We start from the raw sequence: 26169 nt of genomic DNA, 5'->3' as shown, positions 1-26169 counted from the left end.
ACAATGACTGGTCTATAATTTAAACTGTGAAGACGACAGTGGGGGGTTTGTTTTTAGTATTGCTGTTCTCAGGTAATCATTAGGCTAAGAAACCTATACACTTCTAGAAAGGAGAAAACTTGAGCTTTGCAATAAAGGTAAAGAAAATCCTTTTCCTCGTGCTTTCCGACAAAGGATAAGTCCCCCTTCGATAAGTCAGACCCCTACACGTTCCATCTTCTGATTAGATATATCTAATTTAAGCTGCAGTATCAGATGCTTTGTTACTTTTATTTTTCCCAAACCAAAGCAAATTTTGGCAATACTAGCTTCGTCTTCGTATACATGTATTTATCAGCTGCTTGTCACACTCCCAATACATGTTCCCTCGTAGGTTTTTCTCCATAGGTCGTAAGTTGAAATGTAGATTAAAAATTGGCTTTTACGACATTATAGTCAATTTTTAATAGTATTATAATATAATTATTAATTTCCAATTTTATTAGATTATTTGTTATTCTCCAATAACTTCATGATTTTATTTGACATTGTTTTACGAATTTAGGATATTTTGGAGTTTATCAAAAACCGGCCTACTTCCGGTCGGCGAACTGAAAACGAGCATGAGAGCTTTTGGTTGCTATTTATAACACGTAGTATTAATCTCTTTTATTATTCCTCCTACATATATAACCCAATCGACAGCTTAAAATGGCAGGATTGATTGCGGGAACTACTGTTAAAAGACTGTCTACAGCCGCCCAATTTTTCACAGACGAGGAACACAACGAAGAAGACGAAGCAGAAACAGCTAAGCAATCCACATCTGAAAAAGTAAAACTAAAATTAAGGCGAAAAATAAAAGCTGAATTCTGTACTTTTAGCATTATATGCCACAAAGACATTTCTTGATGCAATTTAATGTAGACTTCTTACTTTTCTGTTTGTTATCTGAGTAAGGGGAGGGGAGATATCAAGATTGTAGCAGTATGGTATTGAAATAACTGCACTAAAAGTTTTTTGTACACTTAATAAAGAGATTAACTAGATGTTTCACAAACAGCAATAAATATTTTTAGTGAAGATGAAACTGGAAATCTTATGAAACATGGGGTTTAATTGGCCCCAGCTCAGCATTGTCAAGTAGTAGTAAAATTGTTTGATGCACAGGGATGGAGGAACCCAGAGATTAGGTAGGCAGCAAGGTTTTTTTTTTTTTTTGATATGGGTCATTGTGCATTGCATTATGGACTTTTGCATTTCCAACTGTGATTTTATGTAAATCCCAAAATGAGAATAAAAACAGAGAGATGTATTTAATTCAGTTATTATGCACCATTGGTTCCATAAGCTATTGTGCAATTTGAAAACTTTTTTTTAGTAAACTGCCTAATACTTGAAAGTGGAATTTGTTTAAAATGAGAATTCGGCTTCTTCAGGTGGTAGATCTCCTAAACAGAGCCTCTGTTTTGACAAAAGATAATGAAAAGACTGGACTTCTTAAGCAGGTAAATGTATTGATCAGTAGTAGAAGTAGTAATTTATATGATTATGAATGATTCAGAAAAAACTGACATAATCCCCTTCACTTTGGCTGAAGCATAAGGTACCAGCAAATCTCCAGCCATCTTGGTTCTGGATAGGCTACCTACTTTGCCCCAGGTTTGTCTATCCATTCATCTCTTCTTCAACAGTTTATCACCATATATGTAATAGCCTGCCTCTCTTTCTTTCTCCTGGTGCCCATCTGAGGGCAGTATGTAAACACCTGGTCTTATTCTCTGAAAGGCGGCTTGTTTTATTTTATTCACCTCTATCGTCTCTGTTAGGCTTTTCTATCAGTTGTTTATTTAGAGTCTTTTATATTTTTCATTTGTATGCTGGTTTTGCAATCTCTCTTGGAATAGTCTGAACAGTATTGTCCATATCTGTTCTAAGATAATTGGTATCAAACAGAGGGATTAGACTTCTTTCTGTGATAACAAAAGGAAAGCTTCATGCATTTTGTCAATACCTCAACAAGTACTAACGAGAGAATTTGTATTATTAAGCTCAGGTAAATGTTATTCCTTGCCAATATGTAAAAATAATAGACATCTGAAATTATGTGCCATTTGCGGTCTAGCTGCTCAACCTTAGATGAAGTGTCAGTGGTGTGTGATGTAGGTGCGCACATGATTATTCTTGATATAAGTTTGTTGTTTGTTTTATATTTTATATATATATATAATTGTCACTTGCCTTCTTTTTTCATTGCATTTATTTTTCATGTTGACATCTTTTAATGCTTTACCTTGCAACAAACTTTATTCTTACTTTTATTTCTAACCTTACTTTGTAACTAGAGCACCTTCCCATGTTCAAATTGCCCATTGGGACAAATAAAGTTGATCATTGTTACATCTCATTCACAATGTTATTAATGCCTGTGTTTCTGCTCAGTTTCTCTGTTTGTAACTTGGTACTCCCAGAGAATTTGACACAAGCATTGTCCCTCTGAGCATGCCCTCAATCTTGTTACTTCTTCGAGAAGAACTGAACAGATGTTTGACTTGCAGATGTTCAGTTTGTTATTGTTCTGCTTGACTGGTGATCTCCAGAGTTTCTGCAGCCTATTTGTGCTGAAAAACCACAATTCTGGTGATATCCTTGATGTTGCTGTTAGCTGAGATGTAGCTGCCAAGATACTGAAGTTCACCACTTCTTCCAGCTCCACACTACACTACTTTGCCCTCTTGTTTTTGACTTTCATCATCTTGGTTTGGTCAAGGTGGAGCCCCACATTTCTTGCTGCCTGATTGACCCTGTCTGTATTTTCCTGGATGTAAAGCAGGGTGACATTATCCACAAAGTCAGTTTTCCAGCCGGGCTGTTAGCATGCAGGCCCTGTTGATTTGTCTCTACTAGCACTAGCCCACCTTATTTATCCAATCCATGACATTGAAGAAGAGGATGGGTGAATGCACACATCTCAGCCCGACATGTCCTCACATGGAACCACTCACTTTGCTGCCATTTACGAATCACACAACTCTGGTTGTTGGTGTATATTTCTTTTAGGATGTTAATCACTTTCAGTGAAAATCCATTTGTTCTTAGAATCTTCCAGAACGAGGGGTGGCGGATGCTATTAAATGCTTTTTCAAAGTCAGTGTAGTTTACGTAGAGTGAGTTGTAAGTGACTGCTCCACTATGGTGCATGAGATGATCAGCCCTGCGTTCAGCAGCATGCGTGCTGACCGTGCGTGCCCAGGGGCACTCACTCTTGCCTGTGAGAGTCTGTGAAACCCTTCGCACAACTAGACTTGGGGGTGCCAGCAGGGCATGTGTGACAGGCGGGCAAAATGTGAGTGAGCGCCCGTGAGCTGAACGCAAGGCTAGTTTTTGCATTAGTACCATTCACTAAATCCACATATTGAAATAAAAATTCTGGTAAACTTTTCAGATATTGAATTCACCATTTTTATTACATCATTAGTGAAACAACACTATTCTTTAGATTTGTATAATTTAATTTGTTTAAGTTGTTGTAATAGCTTTCTTCAACATTTGAAAATTTGCTATATAATCTTGTTTATGTCTTTGCTTTTTAGGTACAAGAGCTTATTATTCACAAAGATCCAGAACTTCTGGATAACTTCTTAGATGAAATGATTGCTTTTCAAACTGATCGATCAGTTGATGTGAAGAAGTGTATCATAGGCTTTATGGAAGAGGCTTGGTAAGTAATTTTATAAACTTGAATAATATTTTATTTTTATTTTATTTTGGCCTTGTCTGAGCCAGAAGTCATTGACTCCCGCTTTTCCCAGCCTTTCCCAGTGGTCTGTGGTGTATCCCAACATTTTCTTCTGAGGCCCATCATCTACACCCAGCTCCTGTCACTGGTCATCAGATGCCATAATTTCTATTACTTTTACAGAAGGCATGCTACTATGCAACAGCTCTGCAGCAACAGAAATTGATGACTGCCTGCTATTTATTGGCACTAAACACTGACTACTTACTGTTTCTGAAGCAGTGGTCTACTTGTCCATTGTTAAGAGTTTTGGCATCATAATAGACTCCACTCTCTCTATTCATCCCACATCTCCTCCTTGATCAAAAGTTGTTTCTTTTGGTGCATTTCTGTATCTGTTTTACAAACAAGAAATTAGCACCTGAAGCTACATTACACTGGAGTTAGGCAAGTGTTCCTCTGACAGGTTTGGTTTACTGGCCTGCAGTATGTGGAAAGATTTTATTTAATTCTTTTTTTAATAAACCATGAAAAATTGTTAATTGTAATTTATTTACTTAGATTTTATGGATATTTTGCAGTAAGAAAGATCCAGAATGTTTGCCACGTGTAATGCCATCTTTGGCACACCTTTTTGCTGATGAGAATATAAACGTGCAGAAAAAAGTAATTCTGTCCTTTGCAACCATCTACCGCAGTGCTTTGCAGGTTAGTCTTATTTCTCTTTTTGAGACAAGAAAATTATTGAAAGTGGTAATGCAAAGGGAAGGTAATTTTTTTTTAGGGGAATGGGTGCATGCATGTTATTAGATGTGCTACATATACCAGAATATATAATAAACTAATTTAGCCTGAAACAGTAAACAAATGTGAGGTGTGATGCATGTAATTTAAATAATGGTGGACTACAGTTACATATCCAGCATCAGTTTATTTTTATATAATACAGTTAAATATTATAGGTAATAATTGTTTTGAAAATAATTTTAACTGCATATAGTTATTTAGTAAAAGCTTTCGACAGATTATAAATATGTGACCACGTGTCTGTATACATTATTGTATGTACAAACTGTAGTTTCTGTATGCAGTGGGTAAGCAAAGCTAAAAGTGTGAGATCTGAAATGACAGCAGTATGGGAGCATGTGAACCAGATAAAGTCTAGAATGGTGGAAATGCTAGACTCTGACAATGATGGGTAAGTTTTTTGGCAGTGCCTTTAACTTATACTGAATAAAATTGAGTAGTGGTAATAATAACAATAATAGATGAGATATGTATATAAAGTGCATCTCCCATTTGACAAGTAGCTCTATACACACACAAAATAACAAAAGCTGTGAGCATAGCATCATTCTCCACTAAGCAGTTCACTTAACACAAAAGCTGCCATTTTCTATTATGCTAATAAACTTATTTAAAGCATATGATATGTTACAGAAAATTTAATGATATTTCTATAAAATCTTATGGAGTTTGTCAACTACCTTAAGACTGACAAGTTCAGGCCTCATGCAGTTAACCCTGATTAAACTATTGTCACGATAGTACATGAAAATTTGGATTAGGGACCTTCAATAGCTGGCTCATTCGATACAGTGCTGAATCAGGGGCCCCTGCATTTGAATTTTATTGCTGTATTGTGATAATAGTCCAGTCCTATAAACGAGTCCTATATATTCCTGCATACGAGGCCTGGTCTTGTGGTATCGTAACTGTCCAGAAAGGAAAAGTTAAGTCTGCATATCATAGGTGCTTAAATGGGATTGTCACGGAAACTGTTTTTCGTATGATAGATGCTTGAATGGGGTTGTCATACAAGCTGTTGTTAATGTGCCATATTTTCTGCAATTTCAGAGTGCGTACACATATTGTGAAATTCCTGGAGGGTCTAACTTTAGCTCTTTCCAAGAAGAGCCCTGTAAGTCTTAAGGGACATTAGTTTTTGAAAAAAAATTAATGATTTTCTTTTTCACTGAATGTATTCAAGTGCAGCAATTTTATGTAACAATGTGGGAAATATGGCTGTTAAAAAACTGTGGCATAATGTAAATTTGGTAAATTAATAATAAATTTCTCAAAGACACTAGAAGTGGATGTTTGTTGTGGCAGGAATCTGAAATGCCCAAGAAGCAAGAAGGTGATTTGTCTTTAGATCAAGTGATGGAAAACAACCGTCTGATTCGACTAAAGAAGCTGGAAGAAGAAGGCCAGACTAGCTTCTTGACTTTACTACAGTTTCAGGGATCATTGCATATTTCAAGGTAAGGCTTCAGACTGCACAAGCCAATCATTAGCACTTGAGTACTTCTTGTCCAAGATGAAGGCTGTATCATCTTTCACCATGGAATGCAACTAAGAAATATAATAGCAGCTTGAGGCTGAATAGTCAGCTCTGACCCTCCATTGTTCTTTTATTCCATTAATCGCATCATTATCTTCTTTTTTTTTTGTATTGTACTTTTTTTTACAGTGCATTGAACTTGCTCAGCAGAAAAATGTATCAAGTGGTCTTTATTATTATTATTATAGCCATGTACTTGATCAGAATTCTTTATTTCTAATATTTAATTTTCAGTATCAACTTGATGACGGTTATGGGAGCTCTGACCAACATTGCCAGGCAACGACCTCAGTTTTTTGACCAGGTTGTGCAAGGCTTTGAAGCCTTACATGGTTCGTATCTTATTTTGTTGTCCTTAGACATTAAGTGGTCCAGAGAATTTTAAAATTTCTTTATCATACACGAGTATGATACCTAGAATCACCTGGGGGATCTCCTATCTGATGACATGCATATTTATACAGAGCAGGGAGGAGGTAAGAGATACCAATAGCAATTCATAGCGAAGGTTGGTGAGGGTTACAAACTGTGGTGATATCAGCTATCACACAACATTAACTGTGTTTAGTAAGTTTTGGCATTTTTGCTCTCATTCTCTCTTGTGTTAATCTGCTAATTGGACTTTCAACAAAGTCTTCTCTCTGAGGGGAAATTCAAGACTTATTAGCAACAGATTGTTCAGAACACTGCTAGCCCCCAGCCTTTTGTTCTTTGATTTTATTATCCCAGGTCAGTAGAATTTGGCTTGTGAGACAATTAAGGTTTTCATGTTTTATAGGTTTCATGGACCACATCTGTGGTTACCTGACTTTAGTGATGGTGTTTTTTTAGACCAGAGTTAAAATCTTTCTTTGGATAGACTTAATCCTAAAATGGTAGAGGTTGTCCCATGAACTTTCAGTCCTTAGGGAGTGAGATATAAAGATATTGCACCTTTATCTGAGGTAATGTCCATCTCCTCCTTCCTGCCATACCTTCTCCAACCCTTATGGAGTCAGCCAGTTTCACTTATTGTTAATCTTCTGTTCATTTCTGATCATATGCGGCTGTATGCCAAATGTTTTTTTTGGCAGCTCTCTTTGCTAGGAAAAGATTTTAAGGTTGCATAATTCAGGAAGAACAATAATAATTTGTATGTCATATCAGGTTTTGGCAAGAAGTGCGCACACACACACACAAGTCAGTCTGTTAATTATTTCTGAAAAAATGGGCTTTAAGATATCTTTTGAAAGTTTCAAGTGTCTGGCAAGAAATTCCTGTTTGTGGTTTTTCCTAGCTTTTGATCCCCAGTACAATAGATACATCACCGCAAACTATTTCAGGCTATATAAAATTCTTGCTGAGCTTCCTTGAAACCTCCAGTTCCTGTCATTCTCACTTGTATAATCCTGCTGTCATTTCACCTTGTAAAATTTAAAAATTGTAGTTCTTAAAAAAAAATAGTCTACCATACTTAATTGACAATTATGCAAATATTCATTTGGAGAACATATTCAGTAAACAGTTGTCTGTATTCAAGTACAGAATAAATTTTGACTGTTGCAGTGAACCTGCCTCCAACTCTGGCTAAGTCGCAGGTCAGCAGCGTTCGTAAGAACCTTAAAATGCAGATGCTTATGTTGCTGCGTCATCCCATGTCCGCAGATTTTGTCCCACAGATCACCACTTTGCTCACTGATCTTGGGGCCACCCAGTCAGAGGTAATGTTGAGCCTACTTGTTGTGTGCAGCTAGCAGCTCTGTTTTCCTTTCTTTTAATTCTGAACCTCAAGATAAATGAAGATAGTATTTACAGTTTTGCTTAATCTTTCATGGTTATGATCTTCACAGTTTTTTTTTTTTTTTTTATGGCTTTATTAATTTTATTGATGTTGCTGCATTTACAAACTGTTTGGTCACTTAGACCTTCAAGATTTCAGTGAATTCCACCCCCTTGAAGGTGCCTTTAGCCCAGTATTCTTTTTATTCACATTTAACATTAGCATTTAACAATTGAGTATTTTTAGGTTGGAAGCAGTTTTACAGGCAACTTTAAAATAATACCATGTTACTTACACTGTGACTTTTTATTGTAGTAGAAGACTGTTGTCTGCAGTTTCATGACTCTTGTTTTTTGTTTTTGGGGTTTTTTTTTTTTCTCTCTCTCTGGAATGCAGATCAATAAAGCTCTTCCTAAAGAGGAGAGTCGTAAGCGTAAAACAGAGGAGCCAGGGCCCTCTGCTCTGAAGAAAGCGAAGACTGAACCTCTGTTACCAGAGGTAATGAAACAGCAGCATGAATGATGATCGTAAACTGGCATGAATGTGTGCAAAAAATATATATGTGTAGGATGTTTTTGGTTAATAGGACTGTGTACAGCATAATATCTGGCATCAGTAAACAAAAGTTTGCAGATTTAAAAAAAAGCCACATTTGTCTTTGGCATTGTCATTCATATGGTAAAATTTATAAACAAAGATGATGCACAAGATATGGTAGAGGTTTTCAGGGATGTAAAGAAGTGTAATGGAGGAGATTAAGGTGAAGAAGGGAGTGAATATATTCATTTATTCTGATCTTAGATATAATTTACTCTCAAAATGCTTATAATCTGAGAACGGGATACAGATTGATGATGATGATGACATTGGGATGACGCCATGGACTGACAGAACCAGGAAGCAGCCAACATCTTTACAGCGCCAGACTGCTATTGATATTACAGCAGAAGATCTACTGCCACGGTTATCAGTTCAGCATGTGGCTGACTTGGTACTGCTAAGCATGGTAAGAGACAGTTTAGAGCTAGTTGCATTTTGCTTTTATTATTTTTGTTTAGTAACAGGCAATGACAAAAATGAGGCAAATCAAACGTTGACTATCTGTGATTTTTGTGTCATTCTTAATGTGCAGTTGAAATGCATGACTAAGGTTTAATCTTTAAGTTCTTGTTCTTTTTTTGTTTGAAAATCTGAGCCATTTTGTACAGGTTATGCTGCCAGAAGCAATGCCTGCACAGTTCCAGTCTACGTACACACCTATAGCAGCTGCTGGCACTGATGCTCAAATTAAACACATCTCCCGTTTGCTAGCCACTCAGTTGACAATGGCAGGCATGGGCAAAGGTGTTGGGGAACTTAAATTACAAGTGAGTCTTTCCGTATTGTGTATGTCAGCCCTCAGTATTTATGATGGGTTAGGAATGCAGAACATTGCATGTATGGAAAATCCATGAGTAACTCTTGCCCACTTTCCCCAACCCAACAAACTTTAAATCTGGTAACCTTAACACCATTGCTATGATGGACTCCAGACAGCCGAAGAAAACGAGGCTGCCCAAAGGAAACTTGGAGAAGAACAGTAGAAAGGAAAGGGCTGGACATGGGGTCACCTGGAGCAGGTTTCAGCCGATCGACATCTGTGACGGACTCTGGTTGAGGCCTTATGTTCAACCTGATGCACGAAGAGGAATAGATAGATAACACCATTGACATCACTGTACTAAGAATCTATAATCATATGACATATTCTTTTTCTACACGGGTCTTTACTTCTGCATCTTGGGTGCATTCTTAGAAGCACTATACTTAAGACCTGTGGTTACAATTGATATTTTATTGCACTGTATTAGATGCAAAAATTAGCAAAACACTCAAGATTTATCTGTCATTAGAAGAGTAAACACGAGTTGGGCCGACTCATACCCAGACAAAGAGCATGGCATCCTTAAACAGAGTGCATAATTTGCAGTTCTTCAGTACTCTTAAACCTTTACAAAATTTATTATTTATAATTAGTTTGTGCATATATTTATGGTAGTAAATGATATAATAATAATAAATCCTTAAACATTATGCATTTGTGACTTATTTAAACTTTCTTTACATTTTGTAGTCTGTGCATGTTGTCCATAATTTTCCAGAGTAGGTAACTAAAAAGAAACTGAAAAAAATAGAATTCACATTGAATTATTTTTGGCAAAGTCAAAGATAATTAAAATCACAAAAGAGAAACAAACCAATGTTGAGGTCCAACTTCATGCATATTGCATAAATACACATCTTAAAAATTAAGATGAAGTAAGTCTAAAATATATTAATTAGTAAAATAATATTTTAGCTTCGTGAGATGTTGATGTATGTCTATCAAGCACTGGCATTCTTCACCAGACAGAAAGGGAGGGTGTCAAGAACCGTATGCATCATAATGCTAAAACTGTGGCTGTTTGCAGGCTATGAAGAAAGTAGATGACCAGAAAGATGGGGGAGAGACTCCTGCCTATGATGATGGCAGTACATCCCCAAACAGCTCATCCAGACTGTGGTTGGTAAGTGAAATATTCAGGTTAATTAGTGCAATATATGTTAATTAATATCTCATTCATCTGTTGGTAAGGTCCACTGAAACAACATGAATTTTTTTTTTCATTGACGTGGCTTTCACACCTTATATCAAAATATAACTCTGCCAAAAAATATAACTGGAGATGTGTAGGCACTTTTTTGTTTCTATTATCCATGGAATAAAGCTTTTTTTGCAATTTGTAAATATTTTTGATTTGCACAGATTCTTTTCTTACCAGTTGACATGTTCATAACCGTAACTGGTAATTTTCTAGGGTCTTGTGCTTGTGGTCTTATTAAGTAGTTGCAACATTTGTCTTAAACAAGAGGTAGTGATTTGCACAATTTTCCATATATGCACGCTCAGTAAGATGCAGGGGAATAGTGGCAAAACTCCAGGATCATAAGCCTGATGTGCCACCCAAGGAAAGTTATGCTCAAAGTAATACAAATAACAAAAGAAAAGGCCTTCTTTGGAGTGAGTCACATAGTTTGAATGAGAACAATGTGATGCCTCAGACTGTGCAACATCGTTTGGAGGCAAGTAACCCTTCACGACCATCACAGCTCCATTTCCATCATTGGATATGATTTTAGATTCTATTCAAGACCTTCCCAATTGTCTGAAACAATGTGCAATTGCAAATGTTACATGGGTCAGAAAGGCTGTTGCACTGATGCAGATCTTTTAGACAGAACTTGCCATCGAATGCAACAGTTGCAAGACAATTCTCAGTTGCTCGACAGCATTCATGTGCATCTATATAGACTACAGAAGTGGCCCTCAACCCAGAAATGATAAATGAATTGCTTTTTTGCTAATGACCAAGGATTAGCAAATGAAGACAAATAGAATCTGCAGGAGCATGTGCAAAGTCAAAATAGGACATGCTGATCCAACAGTAAATGAATCAGCACAGACAAGACAGGTAATGACATTAGAGCACTAGGCACTTCCGACATCAACATCAGTGACAAGTCAATCAATCAAGCATCACAATTCAAGTATCTTTGCAGCTTCTTCACAGACGATGGCAATATTGACAGAGAGATGGAGACCTAAATGCAAAAAAGCAAACAAATCAGCCACCAGTTGGCTACACTTCTTAGTCAATCTTCCACCCAAATGGAGACTAGCAAAGGCACATCTAATCAATGCCATGTTCCTGCCCATCCTCACCTATCAGTGCCAGACTTGTATACTGACTAAGGCACAGGAAAGAAAAATATCATATGAAATGAGATGTCTCAGATGTGCAGCTAACTAGACTAGAAGGAAGATGATTAAAAATAAAAATAATCCAAGGGATTGTAGTGGACGTCCAGGAGTAGAGAGTTGGCCACTGACTCAAGATGCCAGTCGAATAGCCAGTAGTGAGCCTACCATTGTAGATGCTTTGGCATCTAAGCATAAGGACAACTTTGTGGAGGGTGTGGCCTTATTGTCACTGAGGCTTCACACCAAGCTATCAATCACTGTGTCCACATCTCTATGACACCCAGGGCTACTAGTGGATCATAAAGATTAAGCTCTTTTGAAGATATTAGATCTTTAATGTCTTGAAATATTTGTAATTAAATACCATCATAATATTTTCTAGGTGGACTTACTGCAAGGGAAGAAGAGGAGCGAGCAGAGCACATGAAAAGGACAGATTTCCTTCCACCAACCTCTGTAAGAGGGCATTCACATTTAAGACACCAGTTTAATTTGTGTTCTTCTTTTTTCATATATCATGTTAACTTTTAATTTTTATTGACCTTACACAAATTTTAGAAAATAAACCACACTTATGAGAGCAGAAGTGCATAATTTTGCTTATTGAGAAAAGACGCGCATTTTTAATTGTCCTGTTAAAATATGTCATTCATTCACTCAGTTGAGCTTGCATGATCATCATGTTTGATAACTTTTATGCATTACGTTTCTTGTACATAATCTTCAAACATTCAGGCTCCACTTCCACGAAAAGGATTACGTCAGTTCAAGCTGGAAAGTGTAACCAAACCTTTGGATTCAGAAACACTGGATGCTATGACTGTGGCCATCTTTAAGCGCATTTTAGATTCAGAAAGTAAGTGGTTATGTACTCTTGATAATATGTGGTCTCTGGTTGATGTAAGTAGGTTCGGTTAATGACAGAGTGCAGTGATGTTGACAGACATCTGGGTCCTGTTTCAAAGATGTTAGACAGGACTGACTTATAATCCTGATCATCTTTTACAACCATACTTAAGAAATTTAACTTTAAGGGTTGCTTCTGAGTTAACAACCACCTTTGTGTCTCTGGAAATGATGGGATTATCATTTGTAATTTTTTCATGCAGGAATGGCTTCTGTAAACCACATACAGGGAGCCAGAACCAAAATTTTGTCTTGCCTGACTTCTCAGTTTGGGGGATGTTTGAAAGACAGTGAGTACACTTTTTTATTTTAGTGTGGGATCTTGAATTATGTTGACTATGATATCTTGGCAAAATATGTTATCAGATGCTTATAGCTGTTATGAGAAGATGACTTTGAAATAACACACAAACAATGGATAAGGGAGCTGGGATTATGCTATACTCAATCTCTTAGTAGGGTACCAACTCCAGCTTAGCATGCAGGTGGTGGAAAGGTGAATAACCTCGAGATAGAGGTTAACTGTAAAATAAGCCTGGTTCTCCCTGAACGAATAAGCAGTCACAGACCAACTAGTGTTTTTATCAAGATAGGGTGGAGTGGATTTATATTAAAGAAAGCAAAGTCAGGTTAACAGTTTAATATCATTTCAAAGATATTAATCTGTTAGATCATGCAAAGTCAAAATACTATACTATTAATAATAAATAAAAATGTCTCTTTAAGCCAACGTCTTTTTATACCTGTCTTGTAGGGACAGTTTTTAGTGGTGTCCTCACATTGCATCTTTTATTCATATATATTTATAAGTATTTTAAACAACTTTTTTTTTTTTTTGTCATGTAGTTCTGGAAGGATACATATTTGATGACCTCCGAAACCGCTATGACCTCGCCTTTTCCTGGCTGTACCAGGAATACACCAACTGTCAAAACTACAACTCGGCTAGCATTCCAGGAAAAGCTGCAGATATGTCATCTTATGATGAATGCCTTACTCGTCTCTTAAAAGGCTTGTCAGAGATGCCTGACCAGAAAGATGGGTCAGTAGCAGGTCATGCTGTTGTTTTTTAAATTTAAAACTTGGATCAACCAGTTGTCTAATGACTTTTTTTTTTGTTTTTCATGTTACCTCATTCTGTTTGCAGTCTTTTTCATCGCTTAATCCTTGAGGCTCCTGTCATCACAGACAATGCCATGCAGATTATACGCAAGTTTTGTGCCAACGAGGTGGGCATTTCACAAAATATTCTCTTTACTTTATTTCAGTCCTAACTTAGAAGAAAATGTGTAAGCTTGTGTTCTGTAAATAAATTCATGTTATTTATTGTTTCTGATAATTCCTGTATTCAGTAGATTACCTTTTCCTTTATCTTTTTCTTTTAACTGTGCAATAATATCTTTAATTTATAGGCACACACAGAAGCAGGAATGAAGACATTAAGAGATCTCATTATGATGCGACCAAAGAACAGGCTTGACTTCATGGATGTGATGCTTACCTTTACAGCTAGTGAAAGACCAGAGGTAATGCTGAGTGGTCCAGTAAATGGGAAAGTAGACATTGGGTGGTCAAACTTTCTGCCTTAATTTATTGACAGTAACTTTTTTTTACCCTTTTCACTTTAACACTCAAGATTTGTCTGTGCTTATTTTGATTTCTTACCCTTCTATTGTGCCGAAATTTTGTTTTAGATACGTAATCCAGCCATTCAAACAGCCCAGAAGTTATATGAAAACAAGCAGCTGCGACCAAGCATTGAGGTATATTTACTGGTTTTTGTTTTTGAACATAGCTCTTATTTCACCTCTCCATTACTGTCAGCTATTATTCTTGTATGTAAGTAATCTGTTAAAAAAAAAAAAGGTTTTGATTGTGGGATGAATTTTCAAACATTCTAGAAACGATTTTGGATTTTGTTTTTAATGTGGATTACAGAGTGATGCAGATGTACTAATACTATAACCAAACTAGAGTAACTTCATCACTACATGAACATAAAATAGCCCAAAAGTTAAAACCTTTTTACTTTTTGCCGTGTGCCAACATTTGCATTTTGTGCAACACCTTTTGTTAATCATGATCATTTATGCTATGTTACTTTCATTCCCAACTCACTTAGGAGCTAAAATTTGTCATGGATCAAAATCATTATTAATATGAAAAAGTTAAAAGAAGGATCTGGTTATCAAAGAATTAAGTAAAAGTAATGTGATGTAATGGCAGAGGTAATATTAATCATATTTTTTAACTTATTAAATTTCATAAACTTTGCCTTTATCACTTTCGATCAATATGAACAACTTATGTTGCTACTATGGCAAATGTTTATGACTTTTGTAAGCATTCATGCATTTATGTTGACACACTTTTAATAAAAATTCCTGAAAGTATAATTCTTTTTCTGAAGCAAGAAAACTTTTTTTTTGAAGATATTTAAGACTGTCAGAATCTTTTTATTGTACCAAATGACATGACTATTTGGAGATCACCCTACTAGCCACCTCAGTTCTAGCTGTCTACTCCTGATTAGACAAACATCAATGAGCAGGAAGCACAAATTCAGCCAACTTACTTCCCCATTCCCCCTTCACTTCCAGATTTTACAGCTAAGGCTGTTGTTTTTGGGACCTCCCTTAAAGGAAACCAGTCCATACTGTTCTCTCTGCTGCAAGAGGATAAACACTACATCTCACTCAGAGATTAGCATCCAGGATAGAGGCAGTTATCAGGCCACCTAACGTTCTAGGCAAAAGTGCATGTAATTTAAGCCGTAGCTACTAGTCTGACCTTCTAAAGGAAGGTAGCACTTTATAAAAGTTGTCTCACAGGCTGTAGGTTGATGGGCTGTCTTTGCATTCACCAGGCTTTATACCTTGGAAACTGTGCATTTTACCTTATCATTCTGGATGCATTGGTTAGTGTGTCAGCAGCTAAACATTTAGCACTTAACAGGACACCTCCAGCATTCCCCTCTCCTCAACACTGGCTTTGTCTGGGGTAGCCTTCTGGTCTTCCCACTTGAAATAAAAGTATCTCTTTATTTTTTTATTTTCCAAGGGCACTAGGTGTCTAAATAGTAGACACAGGGATCCACCCAACTTTAAATCACCAGAACCTACATGTCTGAATAGTATTAGGAGTGGAGTTGCCAGTGGCTGTTGTATGGGTGAGAAGTAGTGGTGCATTTCTCATCTGCTAGGAGGGTCTCCGCTTAGCTGCTTACGAGAAGAAGTGGAGGTTTTTTTTTTGAAAGAAGAGCACTTTACTAAATGTCACTGGTGCATGGGGTTGATTCCCACTTTGGCCTTTGGAGGTGGCTGCTTTAATGCACCATTTTGGTTGAAAGCGTGTGCTCCCTTCTCATTGGTCGTTATTCATCCAGTCCAGAGCAGACAGCTGTAATTGAGGGTGATCTCCATATAGTGGTTTCATCAAATTTTACTGCCAAAAATGGTATGTTTTTCCTTTTTGCTTCTGACAAGACTGTGTAAAGTGTTCTGCAAAATGTTTTCAAAGATGATATAAGAATTTATTGCTATCTTTCAGTTTTATGCAATTAAGCAACTGAAACAGCTGCTTGAAACCAGACCAGAGACATCAGCTGACCAGAAACGTTGGCAAGGTTTGTAATAAAAAGTTTTGTTACATTTTTTTTAAGATACTCTTTCATAATCATCATGTGACCTTTTTTTTCTGATTGATTCAGACATGTTCTTTAACAGGGGGCAATGCAGAAAGCTGGGGTGAGGAGTCAATCAAGGCACACTTGTATTTGTATCTGGGTCTTCTTCCTGCCAACCATGCTCTGATACACGAGTGAGTACAAAAATGACAATGAAATGAAATAGCATCAAGCATGAAATTCAAGTGTTATTAATTTTATGATAACTCTTAATTAAATGTGCTTTATCAGCTGCACCATCACCATCAGTGTATTAATGAATTTCATAAGTATGATTTAACAGTATGATTGTAGTACTATTTTAAAAAACAAGGCCTATAAACAATATTTCAGACTTGCCAACATCTACACAGCCACTTCTGCTGACATCAAGCGTACCATTCTGCGAGTTCTGGAGGGACCAGTGAGTGGAGTTTATTTTCATTTTTATTTCACTTTGCCTCCTCAACCTGGACTCCTGGGGTTCTTAAGTTTTGATGAAGACTTTTTCCTGCTACTTTTGAAATAAATAATTGTGCTGTTATGCCTAATATTCTCTAGAAGACAAAGGTTTTGTAACTGTCAATGATTAATAGAAGTGTTCCTTTATTCAGGTCAAAGGAATGGGAATGGACTCCCCAGAGCTGCTTCGTCTTGTCGAGAACTGTCCAAAAGGCTCGGAGACCCTGGTGATGAGAGTCATTCATATTCTGACTGACAAAGGTATTTAGAAAAATTTGTAGATGCCTGTGAAACACAGCTGGGCAACATAGCCATGGTTCTGTTTGGGTTTTTTTTTTTTTTTTATGATCTCTTTTCAAGTGTACCTTTTGTATTCCACAGCTGTTCCATCTCCAGAGCTTGTCGATCACATTCGTGACCTTTATCACAAACGGGTCCCTGATGTCCGCTTTTTGATTCCTGTGCTCAATGGACTTTCCAAGGTCAGGCTGTTAATCAGGAGACTTTTTTGAAACATCTTTAAACCTACCAGATGATACTTGCCTCTTACTACAGTTAAGTTTGTCACATTTAGATAAATTGAAAAGTACTTTAGGGTTTTTACATTTTTCATCAAGAAGTACTTGTGTACAGTGGGTTTTTTTTTTAATGGGGTCAAGCAGGCATGATATGAAGGCCCAACATTGCTTGGATATGGTTAGAGGAAAACCACACTGTCATTAGGTTAAATTTACAATATTATTTTCTGTTTACAGAAAGAGGTAATTGCTGCTCTGCCTAAACTGATTAAACTGAATCCAATGGTGGTGAAAGAGGTCTTTAACCGGCTGATGGGAGCACACAGTAAGGTTCTAATTCCAATATTTGATGTTGGGCTAAAACATCATGTCGTTACATCTATGTATATATTAGACATTTCCATTTCTTTAACTTGACTCGACAACCCTACTGAAGAGCTTAGGGGCTGTAACTGCTCTTAAACCAAAAGAGCTATTGTCCCTAGTCAGTGGATTTAGAGGCCCCACTCAACCCAGGTGCATTCATTCTTTTGTAAGAAGTCTGTGGAGGTCAAAGCTTTTCCTTGTACGTTTTGTTGAAAAACTCTTGCACCCTTATACATTCAAACCTTTTTTTTTTTTTTAATCTTTAGTGTGTGAGAGGGCTTGCCATTTGTGTAAACAGTTTTTCTGGAGTGCTTGTTCTTTATTTTACAGTTACTGCTAATGCCTCATATGTATCGCCTCTTACACCAGATGAACTGCTAGTGGCTCTCCATAACATTGATCCCTTGAAATGTGATATGAAAACCATAATCAAAGGTAACTGATCTTTCTTTTCACAAAATTATGATTGTTTGGTGAATCGATGGATTAATCTGTTGTGTATGATATCAGTATATTAAAGCAATGTGTGAATGCATGAATTATACAGAGATTTTCCTTAAATATTTGAGCCATGTTTTAAGCACTCAGTTCAGTAATACCTGGCCTGTATGTTTTCATATCCACTTTTTTTTTTTTTTGCTTCTTGCAGCTGCAAATATGTGCTTCAGTGAACGTAGTATCTACACCCAGGAAGTGCTTGCAATTGTCATGCAGCGACTGATGGAACAAACTCCTTTACCAACTTTGCTGATGCGCACAGTCATCCAGTCTTTATCAATGTATCCACGGCTAATTGGATTTGTCCTCAACATTCTTCAGAGACTCATCCTTAAACAGGTAAATTCTTCTGTGTGAAATTGACTTCATTAATGTGGTTTGCACTTTTAGCAGCCATCAGTAATATAAAGTACATACAAAAATTGTTTGAATCTCCAGCATTATGAAAGACTATAGAATGAGAAATTTGAATAATGTAAAGCAGAAAATGCTTATGCTTTGAAATGCTGCCATGTTTTTGCATGACATTTTAATGTCTCGCTGCTACAATTTGCATCGATATGAACTATTTGAGTGAGCTTCAGAATGTTTGATCATTTATTTCTGTACAGGTCACATGCAAAATGTAACTATTAAAATATGTAAAATTGTCATTCATCCCCATAAAATGAGCATTTGCATTGTTCTTTTCTGCAATGTTTTTGCTGTGCATCTTGTGGTCAGATGATGTTGCATTGCAGTAATAATTTTTTTTAAGACTGTGCTGTATAATTAAAGGAAGCTTACTATTGAGAAGGTCAGTGCTTTTTTCATTTGAGTTCATTTCTAGTGAGTGAGGATACTTTGTAGCTGATGTTCTCAATGTTAGTAGAGCAGTTATTATGGTCATGACATCAGGTACTGGTAAGCATTGAAGAAAGAGGTCTTAAAAATGTATTTCTTTGCTCTTATGCAGGTGTGGAACCAGAAAAAAGTTTGGGAGGGTTTCATTAAGTGCTGTCAGCGCACTAAGCCGCAGTCATTCCAGGTGCTTTTGCAGCTCCCACCAGCCCAGCTTAGCAATGTCTTTCAGATCTCTCCTGACCTTCGCATTCCTCTACTTACTCATGTCAGGTCCTTCACCCCACTTCAGGTAAAGAGTTTATATGACTGTTGAAATTTATACCATACAGTGGAACCTCGGTTAGCGAACGCCTCGGATAACCAATATTTCGGTTAACGAACAAAAATTTCGTTAAAAGTTTGTCTCGGATAGCGAACAAAATTTCAGATAACGAACAGCCACGTGAACCACACGTGACCGACCAGCATGTCATCAATCGCGCTCGAGACACAGTTACGATTGGTCGTTCCTTATCTATGCGCATCCTTCTTATTTAGTGATTTTTGTGCTTTATTTTAATAAGATAATCCTCAATAATGGCTCCAAAGAAGATTAAGGCAATTAATAGTAGCGAGGTAATGACAAGGAAGCAGCCAACAAATGAATTGAAAAAGGAAATGATTTCAAAGTATGAAGGTGGCATGCGTCTGCCGGATATGTGATGTATTACCGAAGAGTTTTACAAAAAAGGCAGAAGGAACAGACACTGGACACGTTTTGTCCTTTAACCTCGAAGCCACAGAAAAGGGAAGTCACCCCGATTTTATAATGTCACGTGTGCTCATGTAGGGGGAATCAAAGCAGTAATTCCCCCCCCCCTTCCTCCCCACACCTGCTTCCAACCACGCCGTCAAAACGGCAAGTTTTCTGACGTTTCAATGCTTTCGTTAATGTTTTTATGTTTATTTAACTCCATTTATATTGCATTATAACTGTTCTCATTAAAACAAATACCTGTATAGCCTGTAACTTTCAAATATTAGGAGTCAACAGGGGCTGGGAACCAATTAAATCTATTTCCTTTATTTCTTATGGAAAAAATTATTTCGGATAACGAACAGCTTTCCAGAACAGATTAAGTTCGTTAACCGAGGTTCCACTGTATTCATTAATAAATTTATTTGCTTTCCCAAAAGACTGTTGCATCTGAGCCTTGAATTACATATAGCCCTTTTCATTCCGTGTCAAGAAAAGTTATTAGCAGGAAAAGAAATATAGTTCAGTGACATCTTTTGATACCTGTCTTTAAATAAAATTAGGAACTGATTATGAAGGAAGTTTTAGTACATTATTCCTGGTGAACGGTGAAATATACTTGAAGGAAGTTAAAACTTAAGATACTTTTTCAAGAAGTCAAAATGTCTTCTCTGTGTTATGTACTAAATTCTAAGATGGAGATAAAAAATTAAGAGGACAAAATACATTTAGTACATAATTGATTATACCAGTGATATGAATGGGCATTGCTATCGAGACCTAAGCCTTATCCAGGTTCCTGTTGTGTGGATTTCACTGTATTTAGATCAATAAATTTTGTATAAGGTGATGCGTTCTATTACTGGAAACAGACTGTAATCCTGAACATATCCAGCAAAAGACAGAATTTAACTTAAGGTAAGAAAGCCTGAAGCTGGAATCAGAAGTCTATTGTTGTCATGTCTTATTTTTCTTGCAGTTAGCTCATATTCCACCAGAGATCATGCATGTGCTTGAGACAGAGCCAGAACCAGTTGAGGAGCCAATGGATACTGTTCCAGTCACCCATGAGGTAAAAAATGGATTTAAAGAAGCCACACATTTATTTCAAATGGGATAAGTATATCTGGATATAAAATAGTTATTTCATTTACATGTTGTAGATAATGTAGTGTGATTCATAATAAAAGTTCATTTTTTAAATTTACAAATTCTTTTTTATATAACAGATAGAACCAGAGCCTGCACCACCAGGTGTGACAGAACCGTCACCGTCTAGTCTTCCTGACGCAGTACTGTCATCTAAAATTGAGGCAAACATCTTAGCATCCACCATTAAAATAGTGTCAGAGGCAAAACCTGCAATAGGAAAACCTCAGCCAATATCTGCTGTTACAGCTGTAAGAACCGCCACCATTCTACCTACACTAAAGGTGGATGGATTTTAACAAGCATTAAATATTTACTGACAGTTAAATTTGTTTTAACCTGTGTTAATGTAGTCCAAGATTAATATCAGTTTACTGAAGTAGCAATGCAGTCTTTTGTTCTTGTTTGCCATTAGTTTTGGAATTTTTTTTTGGTGGGGAGGGGCACCTTTTAGGGAGGCATCATATCCTTACGCTTAGTGCATGTAACTGTCTCATCCTTCTTTGCTTTGTAATTTTAATGTGTAATTTTAACTAAATAAAACCTCGGCCCTATGCTCCTTGAGGAGTAACAAGGAATAAACTAAACAAAACTAAATTTTTTTGTTAACAGAAGTTAACTATAAATTGGCATTCTCTTTTTCTCCCAAAGAGTGAAGAAAAACCATCAAAGACCTCATCAGCATCAAATGACGCAGAGGAAATATCTCAGAACGCAAAATCTTCAGCGGTTGTTACTCTCGTCCAGCAGACACCAGACCTGCAGTCACACTCACTACTCACTCCTGTTGCAGTCCTGACCACATCAGTGTCATCAACATCAGACCCAATTACCTGTGCAGCTATACAAAATATGAAGCCAGTGTCAGGAACAGCTAGCAACAGATTTCAGTTACAAGGTACTGGTGAGACAGGGTCTGAGTCAAGAAACATTTCTTCATCAGAGAATGTGTGTGATATAGGCATTTCTAACACCCAGATGATTTCTTCTCCAGAACTTGATGTGCAAAATGTTATTGTGCCTCAAGCACTTTTCACAACAGAGTCTGCAGTCAAGCAAGAACAAATGGAATTGAGAGAATCACCGGGCAAATCACCAAGTTTAGAAGAACAACCAGAATCAACAGGTTCACAGAGTTCTGGTGCTGCTGAAGAGTTAGTAGCAGAAGCATATGAAGGTCAGTTGCCTTCAGGGAGCAATCCAAGTAATGCAAAGAAAACCAGCAGGAGTCCAAAGTCAAAGCCTACTACAACAGAGCTCAAGTCAGAAACAAGCCAAAAAACCACAGAGGAAGCTCAGCAAGAATATGATGCACCTGAAGAAAAGGTAGATGTAAACCTTCGGTAAAATGTCTTTAGAGAATTTAATGATACAGATAAAAGAAATTTAATCAAATGTGAATTAAAGTAGTAAATTCTGATAAAGTAAGTTTAAGGAGTTATTTTAGTCTTTTTATATTTTCTTGTATTAAAGATTGAAAAATTCTCTGGAGCACAGTAAAATCTCATCATTAATTCTTTGCAGTCTGCTGAAGAGACTACAGACACAGGAAAACGGAGATCTGGGCGAACTTCTAAACCACCTCCACGGCGCAGCACAAGAACTAAAAAATAAAAATTTAATTACATCTTCTCAGAAATGAATGACATTTCTTAAATTTCCCTCCCATTCTATGGGGGTTGGGAGATCGTCAAATGTTGGAGATTGTTCTGGACAACTTTATTTTTTAATTGCAGCAAGAAATCACTTTTATTGTTTTGTTTTTTGTTTTTTTAAAATCATCTGCTTTTTTGAACCATGTTAACTTTGATGACATTTATCAAAAGCAGAAAAATTGTTCGCAACATTCAGAACCTTGTTCACAAGAATTAATTTAGATGTACATAATTAATTAAGTTCCCTGGAGTTAAAGAAAAGTTCTAACTTTTTCAAAAAGAAACATTAGCCATGGTTGTTGACAAAGTCATCACATTTTGCAGTCTTCTCAAAAATGGTTGTTTAGTTTTTCAGAGTTGTTAATCATTTGTTTATGCATTAAAGTTAACTGAAGGTTAACATGTTGGCAGGATGTTCTATTTAGTGACAAGACTTTATTGTTAAAAAAAATTAGGACAGCATCTCTACTAAATTGAACTATTTCAATCAACAGGTTAACTTGAATTTATAGATTTGCCATATTTTGCAGAGAAGTGAATTGTGCAGAAGGGATTTTGTGGTTTGTATTTTTTTTTTCTATTTAGGTATATTTTTGTGGACTGATGTGATGTTGCACTGTCTTGATAAGCATTGTTTATACGTAGCAGAAACGGAAGTGCTGCTCACATCATCGGATTGTAATTATTTCACATTGATTTGTTTGGGTATTTCACTTTGGTCCAAGTCTTGTGATGTACTGCTTGCACTTTTTTTTTTTTTTTTTTGAGCTGTTAGTTTCTTTGGATACTATTTTTTCTTTCTAAATCTCTACTGCCAACATCATGTGTAAAGTCATGAATCGTTGTAGTGTTCACTTTACCTACAGTTGAATCATATTAAAGATGAAAACCAAAATTTAAAAATGTGTTTACTTGCTCAGTAAATGTACACACACTCTCTCTCTCTTCTTCAAGACAACATTTTAAAAAAATTCATATGCTTTGATGAAAAAATAGCTCTTCATAGATTCCCCCCACCTCCCCAAGAAATTAAGATTAAGAGTAAAAAGAAATAGATGAGGACAGTGCACATTTCAGCAAGAGATGTATGGAACCACATGAATTGGTACAAAATAGATTAGTTCCAGCTGCAGTAAGCAGTTGCCAATGAAGGCCTCCAAGCGGTGTTAATTTGGTATTGACCTAAGATCATCTTTCACATGTTTATTTGACTAGCTGACCAACACATGATGATATCAACAAAAATATATACATGTAAAGATTAATCTTGGTATAGAAAGCAACACCAGTGAGTTGACAGTCACTCTTCCACAAGAAGGAATGACGATGGGGGGAAGATTTTAATCTGAATGCTTACAATGTATGGTATACAAGCCCTGGGACATTAAGGAAAACTTAGAAACAACAGCATTCCTCATAAAGAAAAATCAAAGTCGGGATGGTAGATTTAAAAAAAAAAATTATTTGTATTCTACCACAATTCAGCCTTGTGGTATTAAACTTTCAGGCATTTGGAGTCTAAGACTGATTAGGGTGTCAGCTCTGTAAACAGGTCTCTTACCAAAGGTATTCCTCTAAGCAGAATATATTAATATTTGAGTTAAAGTGAAGTATATCCATGTATATGTAATATATGTATGTATATTTATGCACACATGCATGTGTTAGTTGATGTGCTGGTGTGAGAGATGTTTCCGCCTACCCCATTGTTCTTTGTTCAGCACCCCACATACCAATTTCAAGAGCTTCTTTAAGGACATTTGCTTATTGTGTAAAATTCCTAAAACATGGACAGTGCACTGATCCCTACTTAAAATAACTATGTAATTTAAAATACTGTTTATTGAATGATAATGAAGCTTATAAAAAGCTATGAAATTGTGATTTTTTTCTTTAAATATTGTGAAGGTTCTATTGTGGAGTTAACTCAGATGTTCAAATGCATGCATTTTAGGCTCATTCTTCTACTGAGTGAATGTGTGAATGAGAGATTGTGTGTGCATGCAGATGTGAGTGATGGTTCTCACAGACATGAACCAGCTTATGGTTAACAAAACATCATTAGTTGATGTTTCAGCAAAGTGGATGACCTTTTCATTTGTTTTTCTTTGCACTTTTTGCACAGCTGATGATTTTTGAAAAATCTGCTTAGCACTTGTAACGACATTTGTGCAGTGGCATAGGAAGATGCTTGGCTTTTTGGGAGGAAGGGGCAACTCCATGCTGACAGTGAATAATGCTTACACTTCCACATTACTGAAAAAACTTATTTGGTGCATGAGTGCAGCCATATGCATACACATACACACACTTGCATAATGCACATCACAATATATGCTGCTTTCAGTGTCAAATGACAAAGCAGCACTTAACAAGAAACAAAACTCACTGAAAAATTACTCACCTGGTTATCATAATCACAGGAAATTCTTTAATATTCAGAATAAGATGAACTTTGTAATTATATTCATCACATTCAAGGTTTGCAAGTCTGTGTGCAAAAAAAAAAATTGTCTTTGATTAACGCCTTTGTTTTCTAGTAGTGTTTCGTTTTCCTTTCTTTAGATCAAAGGTTAGATGTGAGAAGCATAACTGTTGCTTATTCTTGCTACCCTCAGAAATAAAGATTTGTCATTTATCTCTCTCTTTTAACTCTTCTACTTTTTTGGTACTTTGTGAAGCATCACATATCAAGCATGGGGTCGGGTGGCAAAAAGATATTCTTGTCCCATCAGTAATTCTCCTATGCCACCATATTTGTGTGTTGTTTTAAAATCACTGTCACTCTAAAGATGCATATTTTTGACTTAGCTTTCCAGATGACCTAGGTAACACGATTTTTACAGATTATTTTTTTAATTCAGATTTATTATATGCAACGGAAATTTTCATTTATAGCCATTGGCCTTAGGGAAAATGAAATATTAGATTATTAGTGAGTTTTTATGACGTGATGAGACATTGTGCTCATAATGACAAAAGATATAGTGACTTTTAATATCTGGGCTATAGTAAATAAAATCAGCAGGACAGATGCATGAAAAACTTGGCTGAATAACTCTGTGCTGATGATATAATCTTCTTCACCATGAGTTTATATCATTTTGTAAGTTATATGGTCTTGTACGTTCTTTTAATTAGTCCTCCTCAGCTATTGAATACCTTGTTTTTCATTTCTTTAATTCCATTTGAAGTGTTGATAACATGAACAGAAAGAAAATTTACAACATTAATTATTAAAGTTGTTAAACTTTATCTGCTCTTTGTAACAAGAAATTGCATCAAGGTACCCTAGCTGCTAAATAAACCAACTATCCTTTCGTTAGCTCTGTACAGCATCAGACTTTAAATCTGAGTCGCTAATGACCTAAGTCCCACATAAGACTGACAGGGCATATGGCACAGAGACTAACAACACGAAAAAAGTCAATAACTCGAGTGAGAAACAGTCTTGTGAACACCACATAAAAATATAGCATGACAATAACTGAAGACTGTGAAGACGACAGTGGGTAGTTTGTTTTTTATTATTGCTGCTCTGAGGTAAACGTTAGACTAAGAAACATATATTTTTGGAAAGGAGAAAACTTGGAACTTTGCAATAAAAGTAATGAAAATCGCCTTCCCCGTGCTTCCCAGCATAGCAACGATCATGGTACCTCAAGAAGCGAGATCATTTACCGTACTACCTCGTTTTTACTCTCGATATTTCAATCATTGGAATATTTTATATGGATTAATTAAAAATTATTCTTTTCATTTATTAAAAC

At 36.4% G+C, this 26169-nt stretch overlaps 1 protein-coding gene across 1 annotated transcript; it reads left to right on the top strand.

Moving 5' to 3' along the window:
* Positions 1 to 577: 577 nt before the first annotated feature.
* LOC112562005 (symplekin-like) lies at positions 578 to 25037 on the top strand. The gene is given in 34 exon segments (XM_025234933.1): positions 578 to 813; positions 1419 to 1487; positions 3573 to 3700; positions 4300 to 4426; positions 4810 to 4916; positions 5576 to 5639; positions 5831 to 5982; positions 6297 to 6394; positions 7608 to 7762; positions 8218 to 8319; positions 8669 to 8827; positions 9030 to 9188; positions 10272 to 10367; positions 11985 to 12030; positions 12033 to 12058; positions 12338 to 12458; positions 12712 to 12798; positions 13355 to 13550; positions 13656 to 13737; positions 13921 to 14034; positions 14203 to 14271; positions 16058 to 16133; positions 16234 to 16327; positions 16527 to 16596; positions 16787 to 16895; positions 17016 to 17116; positions 17390 to 17477; positions 17849 to 17953; positions 18168 to 18355; positions 18972 to 19148; positions 20575 to 20667; positions 20825 to 21028; positions 21396 to 22070; positions 22269 to 25037. Coding segments are annotated over 34 exon segments (4350 nt in total). The 5' UTR covers positions 578 to 690; the 3' UTR covers positions 22359 to 25037.
* Positions 25038 to 26169: the final 1132 nt, after the last annotated feature.

The sequence above is a fragment of the Pomacea canaliculata genome, linkage group LG4, assembly GCF_003073045.1.
Source record: "Pomacea canaliculata isolate SZHN2017 linkage group LG4, ASM307304v1, whole genome shotgun sequence".
Lineage (NCBI taxonomy): Eukaryota > Metazoa > Mollusca > Gastropoda > Architaenioglossa > Ampullariidae > Pomacea > Pomacea canaliculata.
Note: the sequence above shows the minus strand (reverse complement) of the source record. Positions and strands in the feature narration are given on the sequence as shown.